The sequence below is a fragment of the Dendroctonus ponderosae genome, unplaced genomic scaffold, assembly GCF_020466585.1.
Source record: "Dendroctonus ponderosae isolate FM_Combo_2020 unplaced genomic scaffold, Dpon_F_20191213v2 Dpon_F_20191213_4, whole genome shotgun sequence".
NCBI classification, from domain to species: Eukaryota; Metazoa; Arthropoda; class Insecta; order Coleoptera; family Curculionidae; genus Dendroctonus; species Dendroctonus ponderosae.
In genome coordinates, this window is record NW_026018611.1 from 6,417,697 (window position 1) to 6,445,675 (window position 27,979).

Consider the following 27,979-nt stretch of genomic DNA (forward strand, 5'->3'; position numbering starts at 1 on the left):
ACTCGAATTCCTCTCACGTTGCTACGACTGAATCCAGTTTTTAATTCTCTATTCAACGATGCCAAAACGAATTATGTGGCTCAAATGGTTCTTGAGAAACCTCTAAAAAAGCAGCATCATGTTCAAGTGAATTTTGCAACTCAAAAAAAACCACGCTAATCTAAAACTTCTTGAATTCAAGCATTTTTTGAGAAAACTGCCAACATTTCCTTATCGATGGTTCACTTTCTAAAAAGGCCATTTATTTTCTTGCTCATTTTACCTCCGAGATTTGAGCAAAAACGGGACGGAAACATGAAATTTTGGCAAAATCTTGAATCTAAGTGTTTGATATTAAAATTTACCTTTCTGGGCCAAAAGTATTCGAATTTCCTCACTCACGTTGTTACGACTGAATCGACTTTTCTCTACTCTTCGAAATTCTCTATCCAACGATGCCAAAACGAATCCTGTGGCTCGAATGGTTCTTGAGAAGCTTCAAATAAAGGCAATTTAGTTATCTCTGGAATGATGTAAAAACGAGCGTTCTTGCTCATTTTGCTTCCGAGAAACATGAAAAACGGGACGAAAAACATGAAATATTGCAATAATCTTGCGCCACCCGTGCACAAAACGACGATCATTTTTCTAATTTCATAGACAACAGAAGACTGTATTTTACTACATAACCCCCCCCCCTGACTTTAAAGCTGGATCCGCCCCTGAGTCAATTGTTTAATGGCGGATAGGAAAAACTGTGGACTATTCGCTCCCTTAATTATTAAAAAAATCAACGGTTTTTTAGATTTTGATCTGGGAAATCGCTAATTTTCTAAATGGAAAATTTTTCTTTGTCGTTTTATGGCACTTTTCTGGCCGAGAGTACGATTCTAAAGTGAGACGCGGGTTTTTTTAATTGGGAACTTTCTGACGTTTTCCTGTCAAGTTGAATTTATTTGACGGCGATAACTAGCAAATAGCACTGAATATTTCCGCCGCATTTTGACGCTTGACTAGGCTTTTGAGTTATTCTTAGGATGTTGAAGAAACTCTCAAAAACTTAGAAAAATCTAGATCTAGAGTATCTAGATATAAAACTGCAGTCTAATGGTAAGTGTTTTATTACAAAGTTTTTCTTTTTAACGGCTGGAAACTTGACACTTTTGATTTTCCTCAACAAATTTTTCCCATTTTTATCGGAATATTTCTAAGCCGTAAGGTTCAAAAAACGCAATTACAAATTTCTTTAAAGGGGAATTGGCAAGTGTTTGTAATATATGTTTGAAGGTGTTCTCATTAAAACGCAATTAAACTTAAAACTTAAATAATAGGATATTTAGATACGCGTTGGCTTTAATAGCTAAAACTTATAAACTATTTATTTATATTGATAAATATTTCAATATTAAAGAAACACCTTACGGTTGAAGCGATGGGAGAACTTTAGGAAAGTGGGAAGGAACTTTAGAAAGATGGGTATCCAAAAAAAGTATTATATACAGAGTCTCATTTGAAATAGTAAAGTTTTTTCGTTGTCCTCAGTCGATTAATCACGCTTGATTATAGAAGTAACGAAATTTTCAGAACAATTCAAACTCGCGTTTTCCGTATATATCTGACGTGCCATAAACCGTGACCTACCCTGTATATAGGCAGTTTCATAAATATGCTGATCATTTTTTTAAATCTGGTAAAGGACGTAATATGCGAAAAAGTGAAGAGACAAAAACGTTGTCTTTTTAGTTGCTTTACCGGAAATAGTTTCGCAATTGCAAAAAACAATTATTTTTGCCTGGAACGCTTAGAAACAAACTGTAAACATTTTATAAAAGCCGTTTTTTACTTAATAATGACAATTTTTTTACAAATTTTAACACCCTGTGATTTGGGAACATTCATTTTGCAACAACTTTATGGAAGAAAAAAGCTTGTTTGCGTGTTCCATAACACTTAAATAATGTATGGGGAATTAAAAAAAAACTCAACTGTTCAATAATACAGTGCAAATTTTTTTCTTACTACTAAACACTCTAAACCCTTACATAAAAAAATTAAAATTAAGATTAAAACAGTTTTATCACATCTCATTGAGCTCTAGTTAGCTATATTATATCATGTTTATGGCAATATGTCGTAGACGATTAATCAACTCGATTTATCTGTGCTTTAGCTGTAAATTCCCGAAAGATCTTCACCAAAAAGAACGTGGACACCATGGATTTATTGTGCAATTAAGACGCTAGACTAGCGTGATAGCAACTACAAGTCTAAAAATATAATATCGATACTGGTACACTTCCCCAAGCAGTGCCGACAATATGAAAATTCTATTTAACATAGAAAAATTATTGACTAATTACAAATCGCGTTCCACACTCGGCTTAATATACTGGCGGTCAGCAAACTCCCGAAGAAATAAAAGACAAGTTTCAGAACTTCATGAGCAATCGAAAACCTAAATGTAAAACATCATTAGTCTGCAAAGTTCAATTACTGTTGAAACAATCAACTTCTACCTTTTAAATCTCTTCCTGGATGCCTCCAAAGTGGCATCGGATTCCTTCAGCAAATATTGCCTGATGCCCTTAATGTACCTTCTGAAGAAAAGAGTCCATGACACATTTTGCATACTCATTGGGAACAATTGCTGATCTGTTTTGTTCAATTTCAACCACAAGTTTTGAACGTTATTGTTGCTAAACTTCCACTCTTGCAAGCAAAAGTAGCTGAGGAATTCGCTGAACTTGTGGACTTTTTTGTAAATACGTAATAGTCTGAAAAATACATTTCACATAAAAACGCTGAAGAGTAAATATATAACGGAGTCAAATGCTGTGATCTGATTCTTTTTAGCGGAAGATTTGAAAAAAAATGGATTATTTTATTGCAATATTTATCAAATAAATTTTCGTTTGGAAAAAGGTTAATAATCATTCACAAACAAACTTTGAAAATACAACAAAATTAAAAGATAAGTTAAACGTAAATAGATTTTCGAGACTGAAAAATGTATTATTAATTTGATGTGAAGATTGAAAATTTCGTCTTTTAGCCGACAAAAAAATATTATTTACAATTGAAAAACTTACTTTGGTTTGCCTCCTGTCAGCATGGTGCATAAATCGAGAAGAGCTGCCGGAATTATATGCAGGAAAATTTTCAAAAATATATAAAAGTAGTAGTTGGTCGTCATTAAAGCAACGGGCTTCCAAATGGCGTTGGAGGGAACAAAGTCCATTCCATGTGTTAAGTTTAATACCTTGAAATCTTCATGAGTTATTGGATTTTCCGTCGATGATACATAGTTGTAGACTGGAATAGTTTCAAATGTTCTAAAATTTCAACAATATTTATCACTTTGTATAGAAAAGCTCGCCAGCTGAGTTACTTTTCTTGGCTTCTTTTATAAACGTCCCAGGCAGAAACGATCAGAGCGGCTACACAAGTATCAACCGGTACGATATCGGCCAATTTCCCACCGTCACAATAAGAAACTCTTAATAATCCAGATACTGCGCCGGCAGCAAGACCGGTGGGTCCATAGAGATTATCTATCCAGCCAGGAAACGGCTCTTTGTAAGTTGAAACGACTGTAAAGAGAAAACGAGCAATTAATTTCGAGGTGATATTTTGAAAAGTGAACACATACCTATGCCAGGTCTGAAGATTCCAACAGCCAAACCATTTCCAAGATCTTTTACCAGGGATTCGGCCAAAGCTTTGGTGAATGTGTAACTGTTGGGCCATTGTCCTAAGAGTCTAAAAATTTAAAGATTTAACAATTTTCCTGACTTAAAACACTAGACTTGTACTTAATGGAACGGAGGCAGTGATTTTAATAAACGGAAATAGGAAAAATGATTGATAAATGATAATCATAAAATTCTGTAAAAAGTGCAGAAATTTTGTTTTATGAAACCAACTCGGGTATCAGATAAATTGTTAGATTGTAATCATCCACTTAATCTAAAGTCAAACTATTATAAAATGTGAAGCAAAATAGAACCAAAAAAACATTAACTGAAAAATAACGTGAACAACAAAGCAAATGCAGAATTTGACTAAAAATTAGAGAAAGTAAAAGAAGACTGCAGAATATGCAAATCTTGAATTTTATAGTCGCCATAATTAAAATTAAAATAAATATATGGGAAATTAATCACGGATTTCATATCACGCAGTTGACTTCAAGTACCTTTAATTTCTTACAATAAAATTAAAATTGTATTTTGCTGCATCAATTGCTGGTTCACGGGCCAAAAAACATTGTGTTCGCATAAAAAGACAACATATCATAATTAAATTGATAAATTAAGTTCTAATGATTAATTAAATATGATTATTATAAGTGAAAATTTTGGTTTAATTGCATTTTTTCTGCTCCATTTAGAAAAAATACATTCAATCAACATTAGTGATTGCGCGCAAATTAACTTAAATTATATGCAATTAAAAAGTACAATTAGCAAACAACTCTACTTACTTGGGCGTACAGAGGTCTGATTGTTCAACAGTCATTTTTTCCAAAGCGTTCTCCACATCTGAATATTTTACCGGATATTCGTACAGTTTTTCGTCAATTTCTCGAAGATGACAGTTTGCGTATGCTGTAGAAACGTGAACCACAGACTGGAAAAAATATCTATGAAATTATATGATACGAAGCAGTTTTCGAGAATTTTTACCTTTAAATTTTGGACTTCTCTTGCAAGATTTATAAGGTCTTTGGTACCATTAACGTTAATGTTGTAAGCTAATTTTATGTGCTCGTTGAAGTTAACCGTAGCTGCCACGTGAAGAATAACGTTAATGTTTGATATCAACCTCTGTCTGTCTGTGATTGAAATTCCTAAACCTAAAGGAAAAAAATAATACTTTCCCTTCTCCCAGCTTTGTTATTAATTAATATTATACCTGCAATCGAACAGTCTCCAGCAATGGCTTCGACTTTATTTCGGCATTTCGGTTTCTCTTTCTTCAATCGATCAAAAAGCTGAAAAAAGCGCATATTATTGAAAACTGATCCTTCCAACCAGAAAATCTTCCTTCACTTACCACATCGTCAAAAAGCGAGTCAATTCTCATATGGGGTGTTTGGCCCTTCTTTTCTCGTATCAGCACATAGATGGTTTCAACTTCAGTATTTCTCAGCAGTTTCTCGATAGTGGCTTTGCCCAAGAAACCAGTACCTCCAGTTAAAAACACATTGGTCCCTTTGTAGAACTCCTGAATAGCAGATATCTCCATATTGGACATTTTCTATGTTGAAGTTCGCTCCTGAAGCAAAGATGTGTTACTAATTAAGCTCCTGTCTACAGCGTTTACACAGAATTAAAAACTCAAATGGCTTGTTATTGATTGATTTACTGGGAATAACATCAGTTTATGATATGTTAGTTCACTACCATTTTTCCACTTGGTGCTTAACATCAAATAACCGCAAGAATTTTATTTGAATCTTCAAGGTTTTGACAAATAATTGTAAACATTGAGTCTAACGCATATTGTTTGCATCTAAAGTCCTCAGTTCGGCAATAATAATTCTGAGTTTTATGGCACCGATCAGTCAAGACTATATGGAAATGTTGCATTGTATAGAAGAAGAAACGACCGGGAAACGTTGAAGCTTCGACTGATATGAAATCCTAATCGATACTTGATTTTCTAAGCACGCAATTGATTATCATTAATGTTGCTTATTAACAATCTGCTCATTAGCACTACAAGCTCTTTATTTGGTTCGGCCTTTATTATTTTGGGCGTCAAGGCCGTTTATGCTTAACATGTTTTCAAAGAAGCCTTCGAGGAAAACTTTGATAGTAAATGTGAAGGCTGCAATTTATGCAAATTTTCCAAAACCTCACGTGTATCAATTGTGGTCGTAAATCTTCTAAACTACACAAGTCAATTTTGCAAGCAGAAAATGGAAACGTATGCAAAGTCCAAGTTAATTTCTCACTTAAATTGTGATTACAAACATATAAATCCAAGACTTTAATAGCCAAGGAAAATATACAAATATTAACTTAAAGTCATTGTTAATTCGAATTGCATAAGAATATAATGTAAATATTCCGTAATTCTTCAAAAACAATACAAAATACTTGGCATATCCGAGAAATGCACAGATTCAATATATGCATCGGTATTCATGTATGCTTCGCACATCTTTGAAAGATAACATGCTTTATTTGCCTACTAGTGTCACGTAAAGCTTTGAAAGGCATTAAAAGTTAGATAAAAATATGCGAAATGCCCTGCACTGGTAAAACCCAATTCCCGACTGAAGACAAGAGGGTTTGGTCAATAACCTCGCCTTCAAGCACGAATTCATTACAAGACATGAATTAATTTGTACATCAAATACTATGCAGGGTATGTCTTAAGAATGTATAAAACCTGTGAGTAATACGACACAGTTTAGGACAAATATTTTTTCGGGCTTGTTTGTCTTATTCTCATTAATTGCTTTTAAAGTCTAATTTTTCGAAATTGTTCTAAAATAATAATTTCTCTCTTGTTAGTAAAGTTAATTTTCTATCAGAAATTGTCGCTTTCGCTCACTGGATTATTTCATTATTTCGATTTTAAAACCATGTGGAAGCACTTTTCCTCAAAATATATCGAGTAGTTTCTGACCCTAAGCCTTTGCTGTTGGCTGCTTTAAAATATTGGCCTCTTTTTAATTATATTTATATTTTATGTTAATATATTGAAATATATTTTTATTTACTCGGGAAACAATCCCAACTAGCGAAAATAAACGTTTACTGAACCAATCTGCCTTTCAAAGTTAAAAATAGGATTTAATGAATAACAAATTTGTTATTGAATTGAAAGTAGTAGTATCTCAATTAAAGAGCTGGTATGTCAGGACAACTTTTAATTAATAGGTAGTTTAGCAAGGTTAGATATACAGGGTGGCCAATAGCTAACTAAACAGGGGTATTTTTGGTTATTTAGAAATTTATGTTTGAAAATGCTCGAACATAGAAAATCGTTCCCTTCACATCAACATCCTAGCCGGGGTGAGTTAGTCTCCCTAACTGTTTTCAACTTATATTTACTTCCACTTTCCACGCTCGAACTTTCTAACATTTTAATATTTGATGGGATTCTAAAAATGAAAACGTATTTGCAATGACAGGAGAATTCCAATGTTTTCCTTACTTACTTATTAGCTTTTGGCACAAAGTTTACAAGATAATAGATGAGTCCGGCCCTCCTCGGGAGGGCCGGAATGTCTCCAGACTTGACACCCTTAGACGTTTTCTACGAGGCCATTTAAAAAGAATTGAAAGTGAAAACAATCAATTACTGATGAATATTTTTTTATATTGCCAATGTTTACCTATTTGTTTTCTGACTTTGCAATTTTAACAAATAATTCCACGTCCAGTGTGTTTGTTTGGCCAGATCTTATATTTAAATAATGTTAGGTATTTATTCTAAAAGTTATAAATTAATATGATTATTGTGGAAATTTATAAGCTGTTAAATAAGTATATTTTTTCCGTAATAATTAAAATGTTGTCTTCTTGTATTAATGCAATCCCGTTTACCAAATTGACATCAGAAACTTCCAGACCATATTGAAACAACATAGTTAGTCTGATGACCGGAAAGTTTTTAATTTCGACCTCATTAGATATGATGAAAATCCAAGGCCAAAAAGTTTTTTGGTAAGACACTGATCAATAGTTTTCTCAAAAGGTATTCAGTTTTATGCAGTTCAAAAGGTTTTAATAGATCGATACAATATGTTTTCTTGCGGTAAATTCTTCTATGCGAATTTTTCTATTATGGTACTTTGGAGGAATCCGCAACTAATGGAAAAGTTTTAATTGGTCACACAGAAATAGATTTTACAAACGCATTTTGTTTTTAATGTGAATGGAAAATCTGCGTGGACAACGTTTTTCACGTTCTTCTTTCAGGAAAACTGCTCTGAATTTCTTTTACTAGTTTTCCGATTTTTCACATTTTCAGTCATGAGGTTTTAGCTCAACTGATCAAATTATTTAGAACTCAACACTAGTAGTCAAAGACACATTTTCATAAACCTGCTTTTATTAGCTCTACATTTGTAGAATAATTCAATAATCAAGATCAAGCAGTTTATAAACATGCAAAAATTCACAAACTCTCGACTTTAGTAGACTCGATTTTATAGCGATAAATGTGTATTTTGTGAAACTAAAGTTTATATGTTAAATATTCATTAATTTGTTAATAATTCGGAATCGCATTCGTTTATAATATTCGTCTTGATACGAATTGATGCTACGAAGTAATACATTTTTTCACAATATCCTCCTTAATTTTTTTGTGAATAGTTTAGAATTCGGCGGAGGTTTTAGTGGTAAAAATTCAGATTAAATTGAACCACGTTTTGTTTAAAAATGATGATGTGAACAGTTAAAAGAAAGTATTCTTACAAGCCCAAATAAAGATAATTTTACGTTGATTTCAATAGAAAAATTGCGCTGATTCTTTAACGTATTTATTAGTAACATAAACATTTTATATTAACATTCAAATAATTAAAAGGCTTGTTTAAACCGCCATGGTTAATTTACCAGAGTTTGGAAAATTTAACATGTTTTTCTTTTTTTTTATTAATCTGAATTTGCAAAGTTTTACCTGGTTTTCTATCAAACGTATTAATTCATTATTAAAAAAATAGGTTTTTGCAGCCATTGCTTGAAACTGGTGGGTTTTCCGGGACAAGTTTCCAGTTTTAAACAGTGTCTGGTTTCAACAATTTTAGAGACAATCTCACATCCTTCAAGCGGAAAGAGAACCCGATGAATTTTTAGGCCTTTGTGAAGAATAATTTCCTCGTGAAGTTTTGCAAGCACCAGTGACTTCTATTTTCAGATCTTCTCCCCTGAAGATGCAAACCCCTCGTGATTGCGAAATGTTAGATAAAAGTTATCTTCCGCGCCCGTTAAAAGTCCGAAAACTCACCAGTTTTATTTTAATTTATTGTTCATTTTGTTTCCGACTTTAACACCAGAAATTGAATATTTCAAGAGTAGTTGTTTTCGTTCGCAAATATATAACGTATCAAAAATCTAAACGTTTTTCAGCTGGTTTTTCAGAACCTTTATTGATCAAAAGTCAAAATAATACAAATTCATTTTTCATGCCAACTCGAAGCATGTTCACAGTTTGTATGATATTCTATATTTCTAATCGTTTTTGAAAGGAGATGGAGAATATGTCAATGGCTTGATTGCAACATCTTCTATTTTGATGATCCGAAGGTGAAGCATTTGTTAGTTCAAAAATCGCCGTTAATGTGGGTCAAATTTTGTATTTCATTGCCAAGTGTCATGAAACGTGCTGAATGCGATCGCATGGTCAATATTTTATGCAATATTTATAAATATTCAGTTCGCCATTGTTTTTATTATGCAGCGGATGCTTTTGCGCTATTGCATTAGTATTCCCAATGCTCAATCTCATTCGAATCTCATTAGACGGTTTTAATTGATTTCGGATCTATATCGAGTAATTAGACAAGTACTGGCACAATAACTACATTGTTCGCGTTTTATCAACTAATTCGGTAAAAATTTCAATCAATCCGAGTTGACCAATAACAGGTGGGTCACGTTGTGCCCATTTATCCAAAGATCAACCTCGTTTCGTAGCATCTGAATCAGATATGATCACGTAACAGCCACATTTCCTGGTTTAACACGAATTCGTCTGTTATCTAACACATATTGTAATGTTGTAACGACGAATTCTGTTCCAATGTTACGCGATTTAAAGTTGCGATTACCTAACGGAACCATTTCACTAAAATTCGTATAATGTGTGGGTCAATATTTGATTTTCCTGGCTTATAGAATGGAGAAAATCATCGAGCAAGTCTGTTGATAAACACTACAAAATTGCAAGATAGTTGAATGAACTGGCTGTGTTTGAAGGATTCATTTTTTGGAAGTCAGGAAACCGCTACTGTTTTCGCCCATTTCAAAGGTGAAAGTTTGATTTGGGGAAATTACATGAACCTGTTGTCGGCTGTGTAATATCACTGTTAATTTAATATAACAACGAATATTTCGGCAGTTTTGCTTAGTTGTTCGAATTTCTCTTCTTTGCTAACATGATCATCACATGCTTGCCCCGTAATGTTTCCGTGTAATTGTGAGATGCTTTTTTCTTCAAATTGCATTCAGTTTTTGGATTCTATTTTCCAAATTTTATGTCTCATTGGTCTTCAAAATTACAATGGAAATATTTGCTACTTGAACTGGATTTATTTAAAGCAGCAGATCTTTAGTAGGGATGTTTGGCCAAGAGATGCCTTATGAATCGTCGGTCCTTAATTCCGAATGTTTATTGCTTCCCTGCTCGGTCTTCAGATAAAGTCCTTGAAGATGATCGCTTATGGGAGAATACAATTTCACGTTGACAATGAAGGCCTTTAAAAACGCTTATTAATTGCGACCCTGATGATAAACGCTTACTTATAAAAGGATTGCACTAATTTAAGATTAAAGTTCAATACTGAGAAGAATTTGCTCCTAAGTGCTCAAATTGATTTATTAGTTCCATTTCCTTTGCCTAAATCTTAAAATGTGTTGTTTTCACTTCAGCTTCAGTTTTTCATTAATCTTATTCTTCTTCTACAAACTGTCCTCCAATAACTTCCTGCGTTTATTTCTCTTTTCTTGTTTGCAATTTCGGATACAAGGATTTCAATTTCTTTTGAGAATTTTTTACTAATTCAGACTTATAGTCGATTCTTTTATAAGGGCTCAATATTTGTTATAGTATTAGTTTCTGGTCGTTAGATAATCTATTTATTAATTTATTTTGCGTTCAATGATACAGATAATACACATACTGCAAGTTTAAATCTGCAACGACAGTAAAAAGCATTAATTACTTGCATATTTTTATGCAAATATTTGATTTTACCTTCACACTTTCTTTGCTATGGTTTTTATTGTATGATAATTTTCAGTCTGATTAATTATGCACGTCTCTGTGTAATTGTAATATAATTTTTAGTATTAAATATGCTTTCAGTGTACTATTTCCGCAATCATGTTTAAATATTTCAACCGGTAGCAACAATTTGTTACATTGCCTATTAATCTCTAGCGCTTTAATTACTCAGTTTTCCTGATGAATAATAAAAACATTTAAAGGGCTTGTAACTAACAAAACATTCACAATTTCATCTCACTTGCCTGAATACAGTTATGCTTTTTAATTTTTAAGGTTCCATCAATAAGGAAATGTTGGCAGTTTTCTCGAAAAAGTATTGATTTCAAGAAGCTTTAGATTTCCGTGTTTTTTTTTTGAGTTGCAAAATCGACTCAAACATGACGCTGCTTTTTAAGAAATTTCTCAAGAACCATTTGGGCGACAGAATACGTTTTGGCACCATTGGATAGAGAATTGAAAATCGATTCATTCGTAGCAACATCTGTGAGGAAATTCGAGTAGTTTTGACCCAGAAAGTGAAATTATAATATCAGACACTTGCACAATACAGGTGTAAAATGACAAAATTTTATATTTTCCGTCCCGTTTCTGCTCATTTCTCGAAAGAAAAATGAGCAAGTAGGCTCAAAATTTCCCTATGTTTTGCTCTAAATTGTCTTCGGCATTTTTTACCAATCTGAAAAATTGTTATTTTCTGCTTATTGTTTCGCTTTTCATGTTATGATCTGTAGAACTTGAACAAATTTACTCAAAGCTTACTAATTTATCCACTGACAAGTAAAACCTTTTTAAAAGGTTTAAATAAACCTTAAAGTAAGGACCGAAAGTCTGTAGACCAACTGAAATAGCATATAATAATGGGAATATAATATGGGAAAATATTGGGAATTTATCTGTGACAAGAGAAATTAATTAATAATGATACTGTGCGTATTTTTTTATGAGAGAAAATTGTTTTAAAATAATATTCCGTGTTATTAAATTTCCATTTTGAAATGAAAAACTTACATGGTTGCATGCAAATGCTCATTAGACAATGCAACTAGCATTGTTGTGTAATAATGACAAAATTTTAATCGCATTTTCAACTGGTTCTGAATATGATTAAAAATATAAAGCCATACTAAAATGTACGCAAATGAGACACCAGTTTTCCTTCGGTAATAAAATATTAATTAAACATTTCAAGATGTAAATTAACTTTAAAAAATCAAAAACGCGCTACTACAAGCACAACAGCAAACACTGAATGAAACCTGTTTTACCATTAATAAACTAATATAGATTTTTTAGCTATTTTAAGAATTAACTGGAAGAAGTGTGTGTATTTTTTTCAAGGAGTTTCCTTGCGCAGTGGTGCCAGTCGCGATTTTTTAATCCCGGATTCTTTGCAAAATTCTCGGAAGTAAGTATTCCTTTCATATTAGAAGATTTTAGACAATTCATGAGCGACATCACAAGGTGATTTAGAAGCAAGGCTGACCTTAGCGAAAAATCGAACCTAAACTCAAAGTGAAATTCCTATCTAAAAAATTTGCAAAATTATTTCCTGATTATTAAAATTCGGATCGAGGGCAAGGTTATAAATAGCATAACAATATTACCTAAGCATTCTTTACTACGGGAAAGCATCAGTAATTTCTTCTCCAAAATTGATGTCACCTTAATTTTAGCGGGTTATATAATTTTGAATATTGATGGATGAACCTTTCTAATTTGCCAGCTTTAATGCATCACATAAATAGAAAAGTTTGCTTCAAAATTTAAATTTAAAATTAAATTTTCTGTTGTTACCTATAAAATTTAAATTTAGCCCGCAGCAGGAGACCACAAATCGAATCAAATCTAAAATAAAATTTATGAATATATGAGCAATTTTAGAACATTCAATAATATAATTTACTAAATAAAGAAAATATAAATTGCATACATACAGAACTTGGCATTCTCTTAAAAACTACTAACTAGCATTTTGCGCTTGATTGGTTTTAAAGTTTCTGCTCCATCAATTAACAAAAAATTTAAATATAAAGAATTGCAGGGTAAAAATTATATAAGAAAACCCTACCTTAACACAAAAAACTCTCCTTTTAAAGCAATCACTATACTAGGAAAAATTAACTAGTGCAAACGTGAAACAGTCAAAAAAGGAACACGCGAATCACCACCACTTCATACAACGACTCGCCAACGTCTTAAGCTGTTAGTGGTCGGACAATTTACAAGAGCCAAAAATGTTTAACAACTAAATAAAGCGAACAATTAGCTAATAATTTAAACATTTTCATTCTACATGAGCGTCGAGTCGGGTGGGGGTAGAGTGGTAGATTTAACAACGACGAGCTTGCTAATCTAGAGTTGATTGGAATAAATTTTCCAAGTTTTTGCGGCTTTAAAGAAAGGGCAAAGTCCATGGACTTTATGTATAAAAGAAAGAATATGTTTTCATTATTACTTTTTTCCTGTGAAATATTTAGAATTGCGCGTGAATTTTTGCTCTCTAATTATGTTATTATATAGTTATTAAATATGCGCTAATTAGAAATTTTAATAAACAATCTAGGTTTATTAATCCGAGTTTTTCAAGATTTTATAAAAAATTGTTAGCATTTACTACTGGTTACTTAGAAGTAGGTATCACTGCAACTTTTGGCGAGTAGCTTTTAACCATTGTAAGAAGACGTATAATATTTATAAAATAAGAACGAAATTTTGTGAAATATTTGCTGGTGTATAGATGATTTTTATAAATAGGATTTTTATTTGCTAAATTCCATGGTGTATACCTATTTTAGCTCTAATCTTAAGCAAAAACATATTTATAACTTTGCATGCGTTCTGGCAACTTCAAGCTCAAATGAAGAACCGAAGAAATTTGAACAAAACCGAATTTCCGGCAGCTTGAATAGAAAATTTTATCTGCGAGTTAGTAAATCATCCTGTATATTGGATTTGTTTATATAACTAACACAAATCAATTTAGTAAGCTTTAAAGTTAAACTTAATTTAAATATGTTACTTGAAATCCCGCTATGCGAGATGAAAATTAATGCAGATCATGGAAACTGAAGGTCAGGGGATTCGTTTAATGGAAAACAGAAATGGCCTGCACATATACTATACATGAAGTATCAATAGAAATTTCAGAATATTCAGAAATACCCAAAACTTCTCCTATCGATGCAAAGTTTCAACTTAATTTTAACTTTCTTGCATTAAATTCTGCTTCGGAAATGCGTGTGTTTTCATCGGAAACCTGTTAACATCGTTAACATGAGGAAAGTATTTTAGATAAATATTGATTAAAATATTCCTGATTCTAATAATTCCTTAAGTTTTGTGAAAGTAACAATTCAAAGGACACTTTGACGTCAAACAATCTGATAAATCATCATACGAGACTATGGGTATCCCATGTTGTGTCCGGATTTACGTTCAATCAGATCTGCATAGAATACTAATATTCCAAGTTAATACAAATGGTTGGTCAGCTTTGATAGATGAGTTTAGTTATATTATGTTAATTGCAAGGATGTTTTCTTGAACGCTTTAATAATTAAGTACTTTTTCAAGATGAATTTGATCCAATACGACGAGATTTGCTATAATGCAAATTTGGCAGAGTATGTCATTGCCACAAAACTGGCTAAAATATTTGAGTATGTTGTTCATTGGTTTTGTTGCGTGTTTTGTGCTATGTTTGACCCAAACGGCAGCCTTGGCATTTTTTATAGAGCACGATTTTTTGAAAAATTAATTATACCTTTTCAATAATTTTTAAGGAAAGCAATAGCAGAACATATTGTTCTCAATATTTAAATACTAAGAGGAAGTACTAAAATTTACTGTTACTACTGAAAACTACGAAATTAACATAAAATAAACTTCTTTTCCAGTCGGTTCGAGAACATCATAGTCACGGTGAGACTATGCGTTTATAATAACCAGCTCCATTTACATTTTTCCGTAGTTAATTATTCTTTAATGTTTTCTGTTTGATTGAGGAAAACATTGTCTAATCTATCAATGATCGAAATTTCTAACTAAACTTAGATACTTGGACTGAAGTCAACTTAGACTGAAGTCAGTTTTTGCAAAAATCCCGCTATTTTGCTGCAGTAAACCTCTCTATTTTGGATCAGTTAATACAAGGAAAACAACCAGACAAGTGAGCAATTTAATTCAGTTTTAATCCGATTACACGCTTTAACGCCCTTAATTTGACATGGCTTCAGTTCTACGGGGCGCAACCCACCATGGAAAATCCGCCTTTTGTCACATTTTACGTAATCGGCTTATTTATGCTGGAAGGACCCACGTGTTTCCCGATTTATGCCCGATTTTTCATCAAGCTGACATAGTGATGACGAATTACTTTGATGTCATTATTATAGCAGTCCTAACTTAGGTAGAAAAATATGTTACATTGCTACTAGTCAGAGATTTGAACTAGTCATTGTTCCTTTATTTTTTGTTCCTGTTTATTCCTACTTTCGATCTGTCCACAACATTGTTGATTTTATCCTATATTTCAGTCAGTGTGCAGGACATCATTTTTGAATAGTTTTCTATTGAAATCCCGGAAGGATCTCCAACCGAAAAGCTCTGGTGTGCTGGCAGAACCCCAAAATTGTATATAAATTATGGCCACATTGGTTTTAAAACACTTTTGGAACTCTTGAGCAACCCATGAAAACTGGGGTAGATTGTCTCTCATTCTTTTCTCAGTAGATTTTTCTATCTAATGAGAAATCATTTTCTTTAAGAATTCAGTTTGATGAGCCACAAAGCAAAACTTCCCGAACTGGTTAAATAATGATATTGACAAGAACCGCAAAAATAAATTATTTAAATATAATGCAACTTTCACCCCACAATATCACGCCGATTTGTTTTGCCCAGGACGAATTAGTCAATATTAAAAGTCACCCCCCAAACTGTTATAGTTCTTATTATGCACGTGTGCAGAAGTTAATATTTCTCTAACAAGGGGATCATCCCTTTATGTCATAACATATGCTCTTGATCTAGGGGCTTGGGCTTTATTCGATTATAACTACTCATAGAAATATGGGGAATGATACTAGAATGAGCAAAATGAAACAAAAACGTTCAAAGGGGTTGAAACGTTTATAGATACATGTTTCTTAAAGCTCTGAAATAGCACGTTAAAGTCTGATGGAAGGCATGATTTCTGAGTCTTCTAAATTTATAAATAATTATAGATTCAAGAGCATGATGACGAAATAAAAGCTTTTAAAGGAATCGAAAAGTTCAAAATTCCATCGCCTCCAGTTTATGAGTTGCAATCTTTTAAGTATTAATGGAATTAAGTTCATTTTCGTAAACTTATCAACAACGGTTCATTCTATAAGATCAAAAATCCATCGCGCAGTAAAGTAGTAAAGTACCTACGGACAAGCACTATAAGTCGGTAACTCCCAATAAATAAAAATTGCAAAATTCTTAGAAAGTCAATGTCTCGCCACAATTAACTGAAATTTTGCAATATAATCGGCAGAAGCATCTTTTATAAGGTTTCAAAATTTCATCGCCTTTAGTTTAAGTGATCTGAATTTTTCAGCGCGATAATGCACTTTTATCTACTACACTAAAAAATCAATTAGTATGTGGAATAAAATGAAATTGTCCAATATTATCACCAAAGGCTTCTTCTATTGGTACCTAAAAACTCAAAAGTCCCTCGCATCCAGATTAGGAGTCGTAATTTTTGAAGTTCGGTCATACACTTTAAGCCAATATGAGCGAATATATATTTCGATCTGATGATAGCAATTTTTTTATAAAATCGATGTCAGGCTAGAGTCAAGCTAAATGTTGTATGCGTATCAACAAAAGCTTCTCCTATACGCGTACAAAAGTTCAAAACTCCATCGGCTCTGGTTTAGGTGTTGCAACTTTTTAAGCGCACACTTAAGTACAATCAATTTTCTTGCACTAACTGAAAGTAGTAGATTTTCTAAGAAATCAAGTGTTTCCCAAATCAAATCAAAACTTTCTAGAGTTATCAACAGGCTTCTTCTATAAGTATTAAAAGGTTCACAATTCCATCGCCTCCAATTGAGGAGTTGTAATTTTTATAAATACGAGCATGCACTTTTGGGATATACGAGTATTTTGCACTAACTGAAAAATTCAGATTAAAAAAATCAGCGTCTGAGCAGAATCGAGTGAAATTTTCTGCGCTTTTTAACAAAAGGTTCTTCTATTAGCGTCCAAAGGTTTAAAAATCCGATTGAGATCACAGAGTAGGCTTGTGGGTTATTTTTTGCACTTACTGAAAGTTGCAGATTTTCCCCAAAATCAAAGAGTTTATGGAATGAAATGACGTTTTCTACACGTATCAACAAAAGCCTATTCTATAAACATTTGTAGATCCAAAATTCCATCGCCTCGATTTAAGGAGTTTTTCTTGTTACGAACAATTTTGGGATATTTTTGCGGTAACGGAAAGCTGTAGATTAAAAAGAAAATATTTTTAAGAAAAATCCACTGAAATTTTCTGCCGTTCTCCACAGAAGCTTCTCCTATTAGGATCCGAAAGTTATAAATAAGTTCCTTGTCTCCATTTTATGGTTTTTTTAAATACGCACTACATATTAAATTCGTTTGCTTTAAATAAGGGTTTCTTCTAAAAAACGTCTTTCCCCATACTCTGTTAAAGAGATGTCAAAGAAATGTATATATCTAATAAACGGATATTTAAAAACGTTTGCAAACGTTCGTCAGATTAAATTTATTTAAACCTTGTAGTTTAAAAATTAATGGGTTCTTAAACACCACCATTAAATATCGGTCGATTATGAATTCGTATCAGGAAATTATTGACGTCAAGAGATCCTAGCCATTGAGTGACTAAGCTCTGGAAATGTATAGTTATTTCATTTATGTCACAAGCATTCCAATTAGAATATACGTTTGGTGTGTACTTAAAATTGCATGTGAAACACTTCAGATGTAAATAAATGAAGTAGAGAAATCGTAAATTTGAGCAAAATAAATTTAAACTCAACTGGTCAAAATGTGGTTTTGTATGTCCGGAAAAACTTTTTATGCTGTCCACTAATCTTATTTGCTTCGTCACAGTGTCTAATTGATTGGGTTTTTGTGTGACTTGAGTTTTTGAACATTTGGTACATTCAAATGTTAATGGAAATTGTGGTAATTACTTGTTATATATCCATATTGAGGAGCTTCTAAGTCGCATGAGGTTCAGAAAACACTCATGTGAATTTTTATTTTATGACCGAAAATTTCAATAATTTCATTTTCATTCATTCATTTTATAATCATTTCATTTCATAAAATATCAATTTTCTTCAAAAAATATCGAGTCTTTTATCGAGCGAAGAATGTAACGAGGCTATTGAAAAAGACGGTAAAAATGAAAAAAACATTTTTTGTTTATTTTATGTGGTTTTAGAGCGAATCCGATGTTTATACGACGATATCTTTTTGTTATGGACTCAAACACTTTATATTGTCAAATTGAGCTCAAAAAATACTTAGGTATATGAAAGTTTAATTTTTGACCGACAATTTTAGATAACAGGTAATGGGTAATTTAAGGTCAGCAACTTGCTAGGTCGCACAATCAATTGAGCTCAAGAAACAGATGCAAAAATTTCGTATAAAATATTAATCTGAAAGAATAATATTTTATACGAAAGTATCTATAGAATAATCCCGGTTAGAATTATATGATTTATATAATTAGATGATCTGTTATGGCCGGCTTGTCACCCAAACCTTAGCCGCATAGATAATCTTAGAATCACAGTAGAAAGACAAGCCGGTTCATAAAGATTCTATGTTTGATACATCGGATCATGATTGATGAATTATTGAGTGGAATTCGACGAACATCTAAGATTAATTTTCCAGTAGATTCCATGTTTTGATTAAATTATCTGATCGCAGTTCCATTGGCTTAAACTTGCCGGTTTGTCTTAAAACGTACTTTAGATGATCCGATTTTGTGCTAATGAAGTTTCCGTGAGTTGTGATACTGTTTAGTATGCCATCAAATAAACAGTAAAAATCTGCAAGTAGATTTATTTTCAGAATTTAAAACCCAAAACACTCATTGCAGAAAACGTGATCTGTTTGCAACTCTGAATGTAATTTACTGAATTCATCAACTTGGAATCTCCAAAAAAATAATAACAGAAATTTAAATTTAAGTTATCGGTAATTCCTCAAGGCAAGGAAATTACAGATGTATGATTAAATTTTTATTATTTTTAATCCAAATAGAAAGAAAGTTTTCAAGTTTCATGGCATTGATTTTATGTAAAATTGTGAGTTAACATTTTGATAATAATTTAATTTCAGTAACTACGTTTTAGTAACATTAATGCTTCATATTGACTTGCAAGATTTAAAAATATTCATTTTGAGATTTGAGAAGATTGTTTCAAAATTTGGAAAACTTCGCTTTTTGTCAACGTTTTAAACACGTTTGTAACATCGCTTGCTACGTGAAACTATAAAAGAATCAGATGAGTCATAAAATATTTTAAGCAATGGAGTAACAAAATATTAAAGTATTAACATATCTGAGGCTGTAAAATAAGGAAAGTAAATGTGAAAAATACATCTTTTTCTTTCCAACGTTTCCTATGCATCGAAGTAGTAACGTCCTTCAAACGATTCGTGCAATTGCATTACAAGTAAAAAGTTACCAAACATGTAACATTTTTCAACGTTCCAAGTTTACAATGAAAAAATCCAGATTATTTACAGGAAAAATGATGTGAAGAAACGCATTCCATTAACGAGAAGAACCCATTAAGCCTTTTCAATACTTTCTTAGATAAATTAACGGGGGTAATACCACGAAATCTTTGAAATTACCGATAATTTTTCACGATTGCATGTATTCCATAATTTGCACTAACTTTTAAAGCTCGAGTGGTATTTAGTGAGATTATTCCTCGAGTTAAATTATATTATTTATTTATATAATATATATTATATATTTAATTATATTATATAAACAAAATCCATACTTTAGGATTCCATGACGTGAAATTATCGCTGTATGTTTTTTTGAAAATTATCGAATTACCGTTTATTAATACCTTTTTTCCTCCATAAAATTAGTATGAATGAAATAATTGCTGCAGGTTTTTTTTTGAAAATTATCGAATTACCATTTATTAATACCTTTTTTGCCCTATGAAATTAATATGGATGAGTGACATAATCGGTGATATTGTGAAAAACAGATTTGCGAACTATCGACTATCGTCATTGCACAGGTTTTCGTGCATCATAAACAAAATTCAGTATTCATCAAACAAAAAAACAAATTTCCCAAAAATCTTCAGTACTTATTTTAGAACGATCACTGACAACGCCGTCGGCTTGGAAGATGTCCCAAACGATTTAAATTAACGACTTAATTGGCACGCGTAGATGATTTTGTTGTATACCGGGTTAATGTATTTGCAAATATTTCGTTCGTCAGTTTTTATGGGAAATTCTCAACCTTGTCTTCACATTACATTACTTATAGAAGAACCAAACTCGGGCTCAAAATCCACGTACATGAATTGTGTCTTCACTGTTGAGATAAAAGTGATTATTTACCAAACTTGAGCACTGGATGATGGAGAACTTCCAGTCAAAGGAAAGAAAATAGCATCAGCAAAAACGGCAAAATTAAAATGAATTTGAATTTTATGTAAAAGTTCCGGTTTAGTCAATACAAATTCCCACCCGATTCTAGACCGTATTTCCTGCGGCATAAGCAACCCTGAGCTTCGCTCAGGGTGGCAGGTTGCAGACATTTCATTGGCCCCACCAAGGGGGTGGTCAACCCCTTTGATTGGAATGGGAGCCAATAGGAGCATCTGAACCTGTGCTTTAGGGGTAGATTTTTCATCCACAGGGTGAGCAAATATTTGCACATCAGTTCGATTAGAGTGGCTGTGCATCGAAGTTGCGGTTTTTGTTTCATAACGTGCAGAAAAGTGTTTTTAGTTCGGAAATAGTTAATCCATAACAAGTTACTAATGAAAATGTCCTTTTCCAGTGACCACGGACCGTGGGAATCAGGAAATGTAAGTATGTACATTTGGTTAAAATTTAATTTAAAAATCCTATTTTCTTACACAAGAAAATAAATTAAAGTAAAATACGTCTCTTGAAAACAGTCTTGAATTTTATTTCGTAGGGTGCCGAATTTCCCAATTATTCCAGTGATATAAATGGTTATGGAGGCCTTTGGGATCCGCATCATTTTCCTGGACAAAGTCCAGCTCTTGGAGGGTATCCGGACATCTTAACTGCGTTCAATTCAGATTTAGGTAAGCGCACTGATTGCTGCTAAATTGTCTAAGTGTAGTATTAATATTTATCTAATGAAAACAATATTTTCTTGCACAAAGTTAAAATGGTCATAAAAACAATTTTACAATCATACACAGTTACTGTGAATAGTTCGGCAAAGGCATCGTACTTGTAAAATATCTGTGAACAGTGTATATGGATTCTTGGCAGTTGTTTTTTTGATAATCAGTGCTAAAAAGTAAAAACAACTTTTGTGAGCAGAAAAAAGATTATTCTCAGGTTTTCGTAATCATTTTCTTGCCTAACATTTAATTAATCGTTTTTACATTGAAATTATTTTATTATCTGAGCCACACATGGATTACTATATTTATATAATAATAAATTGTAAATATTCAAAAGAACCATAAAAACTGTTTCAAACTTTCTCAATTAAGTGATAATAATTTTCTATCCATGTCCGCTTTATAATTGGTGAATTCTTAAATAGATTGAATATTTAATTTGTTTAATGAATGAAATTAAATGAGTTACCAAACTACTGATTTGCAATAATATGAATTTGTAAACCGTAATGAAACTTTCAATATGGAAAAACACCCAGTTCCGCCGTACTTGTATTTGTTATTTGGCCATCAACTTTAACAGCTTTTCAGGCACTCAAAATGCAGTTAAAAATCACTTTGAGTAGGGTTATGGAATTTTTTCAAGAGTCTAATGCGATAAATCGGTACAGGAATATGTGTTCAAATCGGAAAATCAAATTGCATAGTGTTTATAGCCAATTGGTGCAAAACAATGGGCTTTTTTTAGTTGAATCGTTCAATTGGCTTACTTTTAAGATAACAAAGTGTTTTAAACTAATAAAAGCAATCATAAAAAATAAATAATGCAAGAATAACTCACATAAAACTTATCGGTTTCTGTGTTACGACTCACGATTTTAACATTTTAATGATAAAAAAATTATATTGTTTGAAGGGACCTTTTGTGCAAATTATGAAATGTTGCTAATGTATGTTGCAGCTTAAAAATCCTTTAGGCAAAAAACTAAAGTCATTGTAACGTACCAACTTGTTAATTATTTTAAAGTCATAGAATTTCTAATGCATAATAAAAATAGCTTAAATAAACCGGCAATCCTTAGGGATGGATAGTTTTTGGCTTCCAAAGTATCCGCAAACGAAGCGAGATTTTGCGATTTTCTAGAAAAGTTAACTCATAGTTAATCACAATTCTCAAGTGAAAAAACAGTTTCAACTTCTTCATAAAAAATAAAAATTTGCAATAAAGTATGGCGTATTGTTTTAGTTTCGGATAAACTACTTAATCGCCTCGTAAGCACGTCTCTGCAAATATCTACAGTAAAATTTGTGAATGAGCCAAAGGGCGCCTCGTTTGGTTAGGAACAAAAAACGCCCATTTCCTTAACATTCACGTTAAATCATTGAATAACTATGAATACGAATTGAATCGACAATATGAATAAATCTAAAATTGGAATGACCAAATTAATGCACTTTCTACGAGACGATCTAATGAATATTTTTAGTATGGCAGCGTCAACAATGTGGAGGACTCGTCTCAAATCGACTTGGAAGAAGTGGATCTTCAAATGGTAGCCAATCAAACAAAAAACCCAGAAGAAGAGTGGCAACTATAGCTCAGCGCCGAGCTGCTAATATCAGAGAACGAAGACGCATGTTCAATTTGAATGAAGCGTTTGATAAATTGAGGAGAAAGGTAACGAATTGTCCCAAAAATGTTTTCTAAAGATGCTGAAAAATCTACACCTCTGGAAGCAATATGCAACTTTTTTAAAACGAATTGCTTCTGAAAAAAATATTCAAGGACATTTATGCAAAGTTCTACATGTCATGTTAAAATGTTACATTCTAATTACCATGAATAATTTGCAATTAACAAATCATTTTTTCAGGTTCCGACTTTTGCGTATGAAAAGCGGCTTTCGCGGATTGAAACGCTACGACTAGCCATTACTTATATCAGCTTTATGACTGAATTGCTTCATGGCCATCCGCTAGACCATAAAGGCGGCGATATTTACCCCCAAAGGGAATACATTCCTTATGGACTTATAAATTAATCCCCTTGAAAATGTCCATCTTATATAAGTGCAATATTAAGTTTTATGCAACTGTGTCTAGTCTTCCAATGTATTATTTACAAGTAAGAATATACATAAGAAACCACAAAAAAATAATACACAATACTAAATTACAAACATGTATTTATTTAGCAATACCAGCAATGCGTTTTTCTAAAACTCAACACAAAACATTTAAATTAAAGTGCAATAAATTCCTCAACTATACCGTGCCATATCCCTTGATTTCATGCAGGTTGGATTCCTTGAACCCAACCACTATGTCCCCTTTTATCAAGTGTGTGTAGGATTTCTTAGGGCCAGTCAAAGAATCCATGAATTTCGCTCGCTTCTTAAAACTGGCGTTTTTAAATTTTAACTTGACAGTTCCATCGGCTAGTTTTTCGTCGGTCCCATCTGGATTTCCCACTTGGCCAATCATTATGTCCTCGATTTCCAGAGATTTCATTTTAGCCTCATTCATGTCATTTTCTATTTCAGCTTGGTAGTTGTTCAAATTTTCGTTCATTGAATCAATAGTTTCCTCAATGTTACATGCGTACTGATCAAAAGCGCCATTTTCTAGGCCTTTGGCTTTTTTCTTGGACTTTTTCTTCGGTACAAATGTGTCCAGATAAGTTAGATCCGAGCTATCGTTCAATTTTCCTTGAAACTCCACAATATCCCTGCTGCAGTCTAATCCTTCAGCCTGCATTTCCTCTTTGCTGGGAATTATTCTCTCCCTGGTAACGTCGCTGAAGCGCACACTTTTCCTTCGTTCCACTTTTCGCACTCTTTGTATGCTAAGATCCTCTGAAGCATGTTTGCTCTCTGTGGGCTGGATTGGGGTGCTTACAACATTTAACATCAAATCGCAGCAGTCATCAATTGATGCCTCTAAATTCAATGCTGGATTGTCCAATCCCTTGTTCTCCTCTGTATCTTTCCGCTTCTTTTTCTTCGATTTCTTTTTTCTTTGAATCTCAAATTCTTCGTTTGGAAGGTCCTGGCTATTTACACTGTCATTACAACTAAAAGTTGGGTTCTCCACGCCAACATTTTCCTTGCTTTTATCTTTCTTCTTCGGCTTCAATTTGATTGCGTACGCGCTTTGTTCTTCAGTTACGGAAGTCTCGTTTTCCACTCCAATGCTGAATAGTGGGTTATCCAAACCGTCTTTGTTTTTTTTCGTTTTTTTCTTTTTAGATGTATTATCTTCTGATGCACTTTGTTGGCTGCCCAAAGCATCCACAAATTCACTTTTAACTTTGTCTTTTTTTCGCGATTTCACTTCCGTTTCAGAATAGCTAGTTTCCAGATTCTGATTCGAAACATCTATGCGATCCCCATTCTCTTCAGAAGAGTCTTTTTTAGGTTTCTTCTTTTTTTCGGTCCGTTCTGAATTGGCATCCTCAGGTGTTGCAATGTCTTCGACAGTAGTTCGCGTTTTTCTCTTTGGTGTTTCCATTTCTTCACATTCAGTAACTGATGTCTGCATGTCTGGCGATTCTTCGAGATTACTAGCTGAAATTGAAAATTAAAAACCTAATAACTCAGTTCTGAAATTCTTGACTTAAGAGGCGTAGAAAGCGTTTCAAAAAAGGACAAAACAAATATTCTATAGTTTAATTACTTAAAATAGTATTAATTTTGTTGAACTAATTGTGAAGAATAACTAACCATTTTTTTTATTTGCGTGGAAAATGTGTTAAGTTTCTGCGTAAAAATAACGCATGAAAGCCAATAAAGTTCCAGGCCTGATATTTGCAGTGCTAATTTTTGCCCAAAGTGCGTTTAGTTTAAATACGATTTCTGCTTATTTACAGTCTCTTTTGGATAGTTTTGATACAACTTACAAGACAGCATCGAAAAAGAAAACTTTGTTAAAAATAGTCCGAGGCCCTTTTGCCATGTACTTCATTTTTGATAACCAAATCTTCATTAGTAATTTTGCTCATAATTCGGCGTTAGTAAATGAATTATTTTCATACCTTTTTTTTTCTTTTTCTTCTTTTCCGGATCCGATTTCAGCTTGATTGGCGTGACTTCGTTATTAATTTGAGCTTGCACTTCCAAAGTTTCAGATATTTCTGCTATAGTGTCGTTCAAGGTACTTTCTTCGATGGACTCTAACACATGCTTCTCTACTTTTACCGATGAATACATTGGATCAAATGCAGGATTTGCAATTCCTGAATCGTCTTTAATTTTTTTTGACTTTTGCTTCTTAGTTACTGCACTGTTTTCTGATGATTGTGGCTCTAATTTTGTCTTTTTAGTGGGAGTGTCTTCTATGTTTGTGCTATCATCCAATCCCATTTTCTTCTTCTTTTTCTTTTTAATTGAGTCGTCCAGAGTTTCAGACACTTCTCCTGTGATGTCGCTCAATGCACTTTCTTCGATGGACTCTAACACGTGCTTCTCTACTTTTACCGATGAATACATTGGATCAAATGCAGGATTTGCAATTCCTGAATCGTCTTTAATTTTTTTGGACTTTTGTTTCTTCGTTACTACACTGTTCTCTGATGATTGTGGCTCTAATTTTGTCTTTTTAGTGGGAGTGTCTTTTATGTTTGTACTATCATCCAATGCCCTCTTATTTTTCTTTTTCTTTTTAATTGAGTCGTCGTCGTCTTTGCTGCTTTCGGATATATACGACACAAACGAAGCTTTTAGTGAGCTTGTTTTACTGCTCACAAAACTAGCAGTCTCACACCTGCTGTTTTCATTCGTCGTCTGCTGGAATCCGAATCCAAAATGGGGCTTTATCTCGCATTCAGATTCTTCTTCATATTGTTCATTGGAGCTGGCAAAAGCGGGCCTTTTTTCATATTGTTCATCATCATCAGCTTTTTTTAAAACACCATTGTTGCCTATTAAGTAGCCATTAACTTTCCCGAAACTGGGCAGTTTCTTTTTAAAGTAATCGGACATCAAGCCAGCGTTAGAAAACTGCTTGTTGTCTTCCTTGTCCTCTACACCACCTGATTTAGGTGCGACATCTTCAGATTTCTTGGTCCCCTTCAAGTTCTTCTTACCGAAAATACAGGCGAGATCCTTTTCGGTTCGCCGGCTCAAATCCTTCCCTCGAGTAAACTTTTTATAGTGCACTCTAACTTTGGATCCCTCAGACTTCTGCTCTAGGGAACTGAGCTTCAACTCGTCGGTTGTCTGGTTTTCTCCGGCTAATGCTTCCAAAACTGCCTTGAAATCCTCTTGAGTTTCAGTCCATTGCTCATCAGTTTCTTTATATCCTACACCTGAAACAATGACAGTCAAAATCAGGGAAAATCCAATTATTTTTCTTATCTGAACTTGCGAGTGGCAACTTATCACATTAATGAGAATATTGATGCGTTAATAGTCAGTAAGAACTTACCTTGGGAATCATTCTTGTAGGACACTTTAATATGTTCGGTCATGCCATTTTCCTTAGCTCCCAAGCCTTTTCCAGATGACCAACCCATTTTCTCCATTAGCTTTTGGCCGAACTTATTGCTATCTACATGTGTAAAACAAAGCTTAGTTGCAGTGTTTTATGGTAAAAGTTTGGGAATTTAGGACTTACCTTCCGCCCAAAATTTCCCTCGGGGATTGAGGGACCATTTCTGCTTCCTTCTCCTCTCAGCGAGCATAGACATAATGATGCTTTCACCTTTCTTCAACACTTTAAGATACGAGCACGTAAATTAAACCGTGAATTTCGTTAAAACGCTGCGAAATTATGATTGTTTCACAGACTACTCATGAATGTTTTGAGTGATCCCGAAAGAATTATAACCTCACTAAAATGCGCACGAGGGAGGAGCGGATAAATCGCCACCCATGCGGCAAATACTGCGCATGTTCAATTTCACTGCACTGACGGGCGAACAGCTGCATGACCACAGATCACAGAGGTTATTCCGTGATCTGTGATTCCTTGTAAGGAATAAACGGCACGGGGCACATAGCTTGAGCCCAAATACAAAGCTTGGCCCAAATACATAGCACGAGTAGAAGTATTCCTTGTAAGTAGTAAAAATGATTGCAACTATGTCACGACAACAAACATTCGCCCATAACTTGCTTAAAATAATGTAGGATCTATTTTCGAATCTTGAATGATGAATGATGATGACTAAAGCTCGGATTTAAAGGCAAGACAATTTGAAGGAAAAGGCGCCTATATAGGCAAGGATTTAAAAAAAAAGGCAGGCATATTGTGATATAGGCAGCCTGCCTACACATAAATGTAACTTAAAGAAATATATTTACTGCGTATAATAAACAATTTATATTAGCGCATTCTATTATATAACACATAAAATTCTACAATGAAATACTAGTAATAATTATTTAAAAAATAGTAATAATAGTTAACTTAGGCATTGTTACTATGTAATATTTTCTCATTTATAGCTACAACTAAGTGCTTTTCTATGTTATCGGTCTTAAAGCACAACCTTCTGTCACTTAAAATAAGTTTATACATCGAAAAAGATCGTTCGACGTCAACAGATGTAATTGGAGCAAATTTGAGGCTTGATAATATATCAGAATCAATTTGCAAATCATCAGAAAAGTCTCCATTCAAAACCTTAGAAATATTAGTTAATATTG

General features: G+C 33.1%; 3 protein-coding genes across 5 annotated transcripts; 1 reads left to right on the top strand and 2 right to left on the bottom strand.

Moving 5' to 3' along the window:
• Positions 1-2,181: 2,181 nt before the first annotated feature.
• LOC109537147 (fatty acyl-CoA reductase wat) lies at positions 2,182-13,217 on the bottom strand. Of its 3 annotated transcripts, none has more exons than XM_019903747.2 (10): positions 13,019-13,217; positions 5,035-5,256; positions 4,894-4,972; positions 4,665-4,834; positions 4,463-4,608; positions 3,629-3,738; positions 3,368-3,569; positions 3,069-3,311; positions 2,496-2,753; positions 2,182-2,434 (listed from the first exon to the last, which is right to left on the bottom strand). In XM_019903747.2, the coding sequence occupies exons 2-10, from the start codon at positions 5,233-5,235 to the stop codon at positions 2,332-2,334; spliced, it is 1,512 nt and encodes a 503-aa protein (XP_019759306.2). In that variant the 5' UTR covers positions 5,236-5,256; positions 13,019-13,217; the 3' UTR covers positions 2,182-2,331. The 3 variants fall into 3 exon arrangements, with proteins under 3 accessions (XP_019759306.2, XP_019759307.2, XP_048521868.1); XM_019903748.2 differs by lacking the exon at positions 13,019-13,217 and adding an exon at positions 5,385-5,583; XM_048665911.1 differs by lacking the exon at positions 13,019-13,217 and having other exon boundaries at positions 5,035-5,398.
• Positions 13,218-20,311: 7,094 nt separating this feature from the next.
• Positions 20,312-23,477, top strand: LOC109537142 (protein Fer3). Its single transcript, XM_019903743.2, has 4 exons — positions 20,312-21,038; positions 21,152-21,284; positions 22,820-23,010; positions 23,207-23,477. Exons 1-4 carry the CDS (start codon positions 20,991-20,993, stop codon positions 23,372-23,374), a joined length of 540 nt encoding a protein of 179 aa, XP_019759302.1. The 5' UTR covers positions 20,312-20,990; the 3' UTR covers positions 23,375-23,477.
• Positions 23,478-23,501: 24 nt separating this feature from the next.
• LOC109537141 (glutamic acid-rich protein) lies at positions 23,502-27,260 on the bottom strand. The gene is made up of 4 exons (XM_019903742.2): positions 26,946-27,260; positions 26,757-26,879; positions 25,366-26,637; positions 23,502-24,898 (listed from the first exon to the last, which is right to left on the bottom strand). The coding sequence occupies exons 1-4, from the start codon at positions 27,016-27,018 to the stop codon at positions 23,598-23,600; spliced, it is 2,769 nt and encodes a 922-aa protein (XP_019759301.2). The 5' UTR covers positions 27,019-27,260; the 3' UTR covers positions 23,502-23,597.
• Between the last annotated feature and the right edge of the window lie 719 nt (positions 27,261-27,979).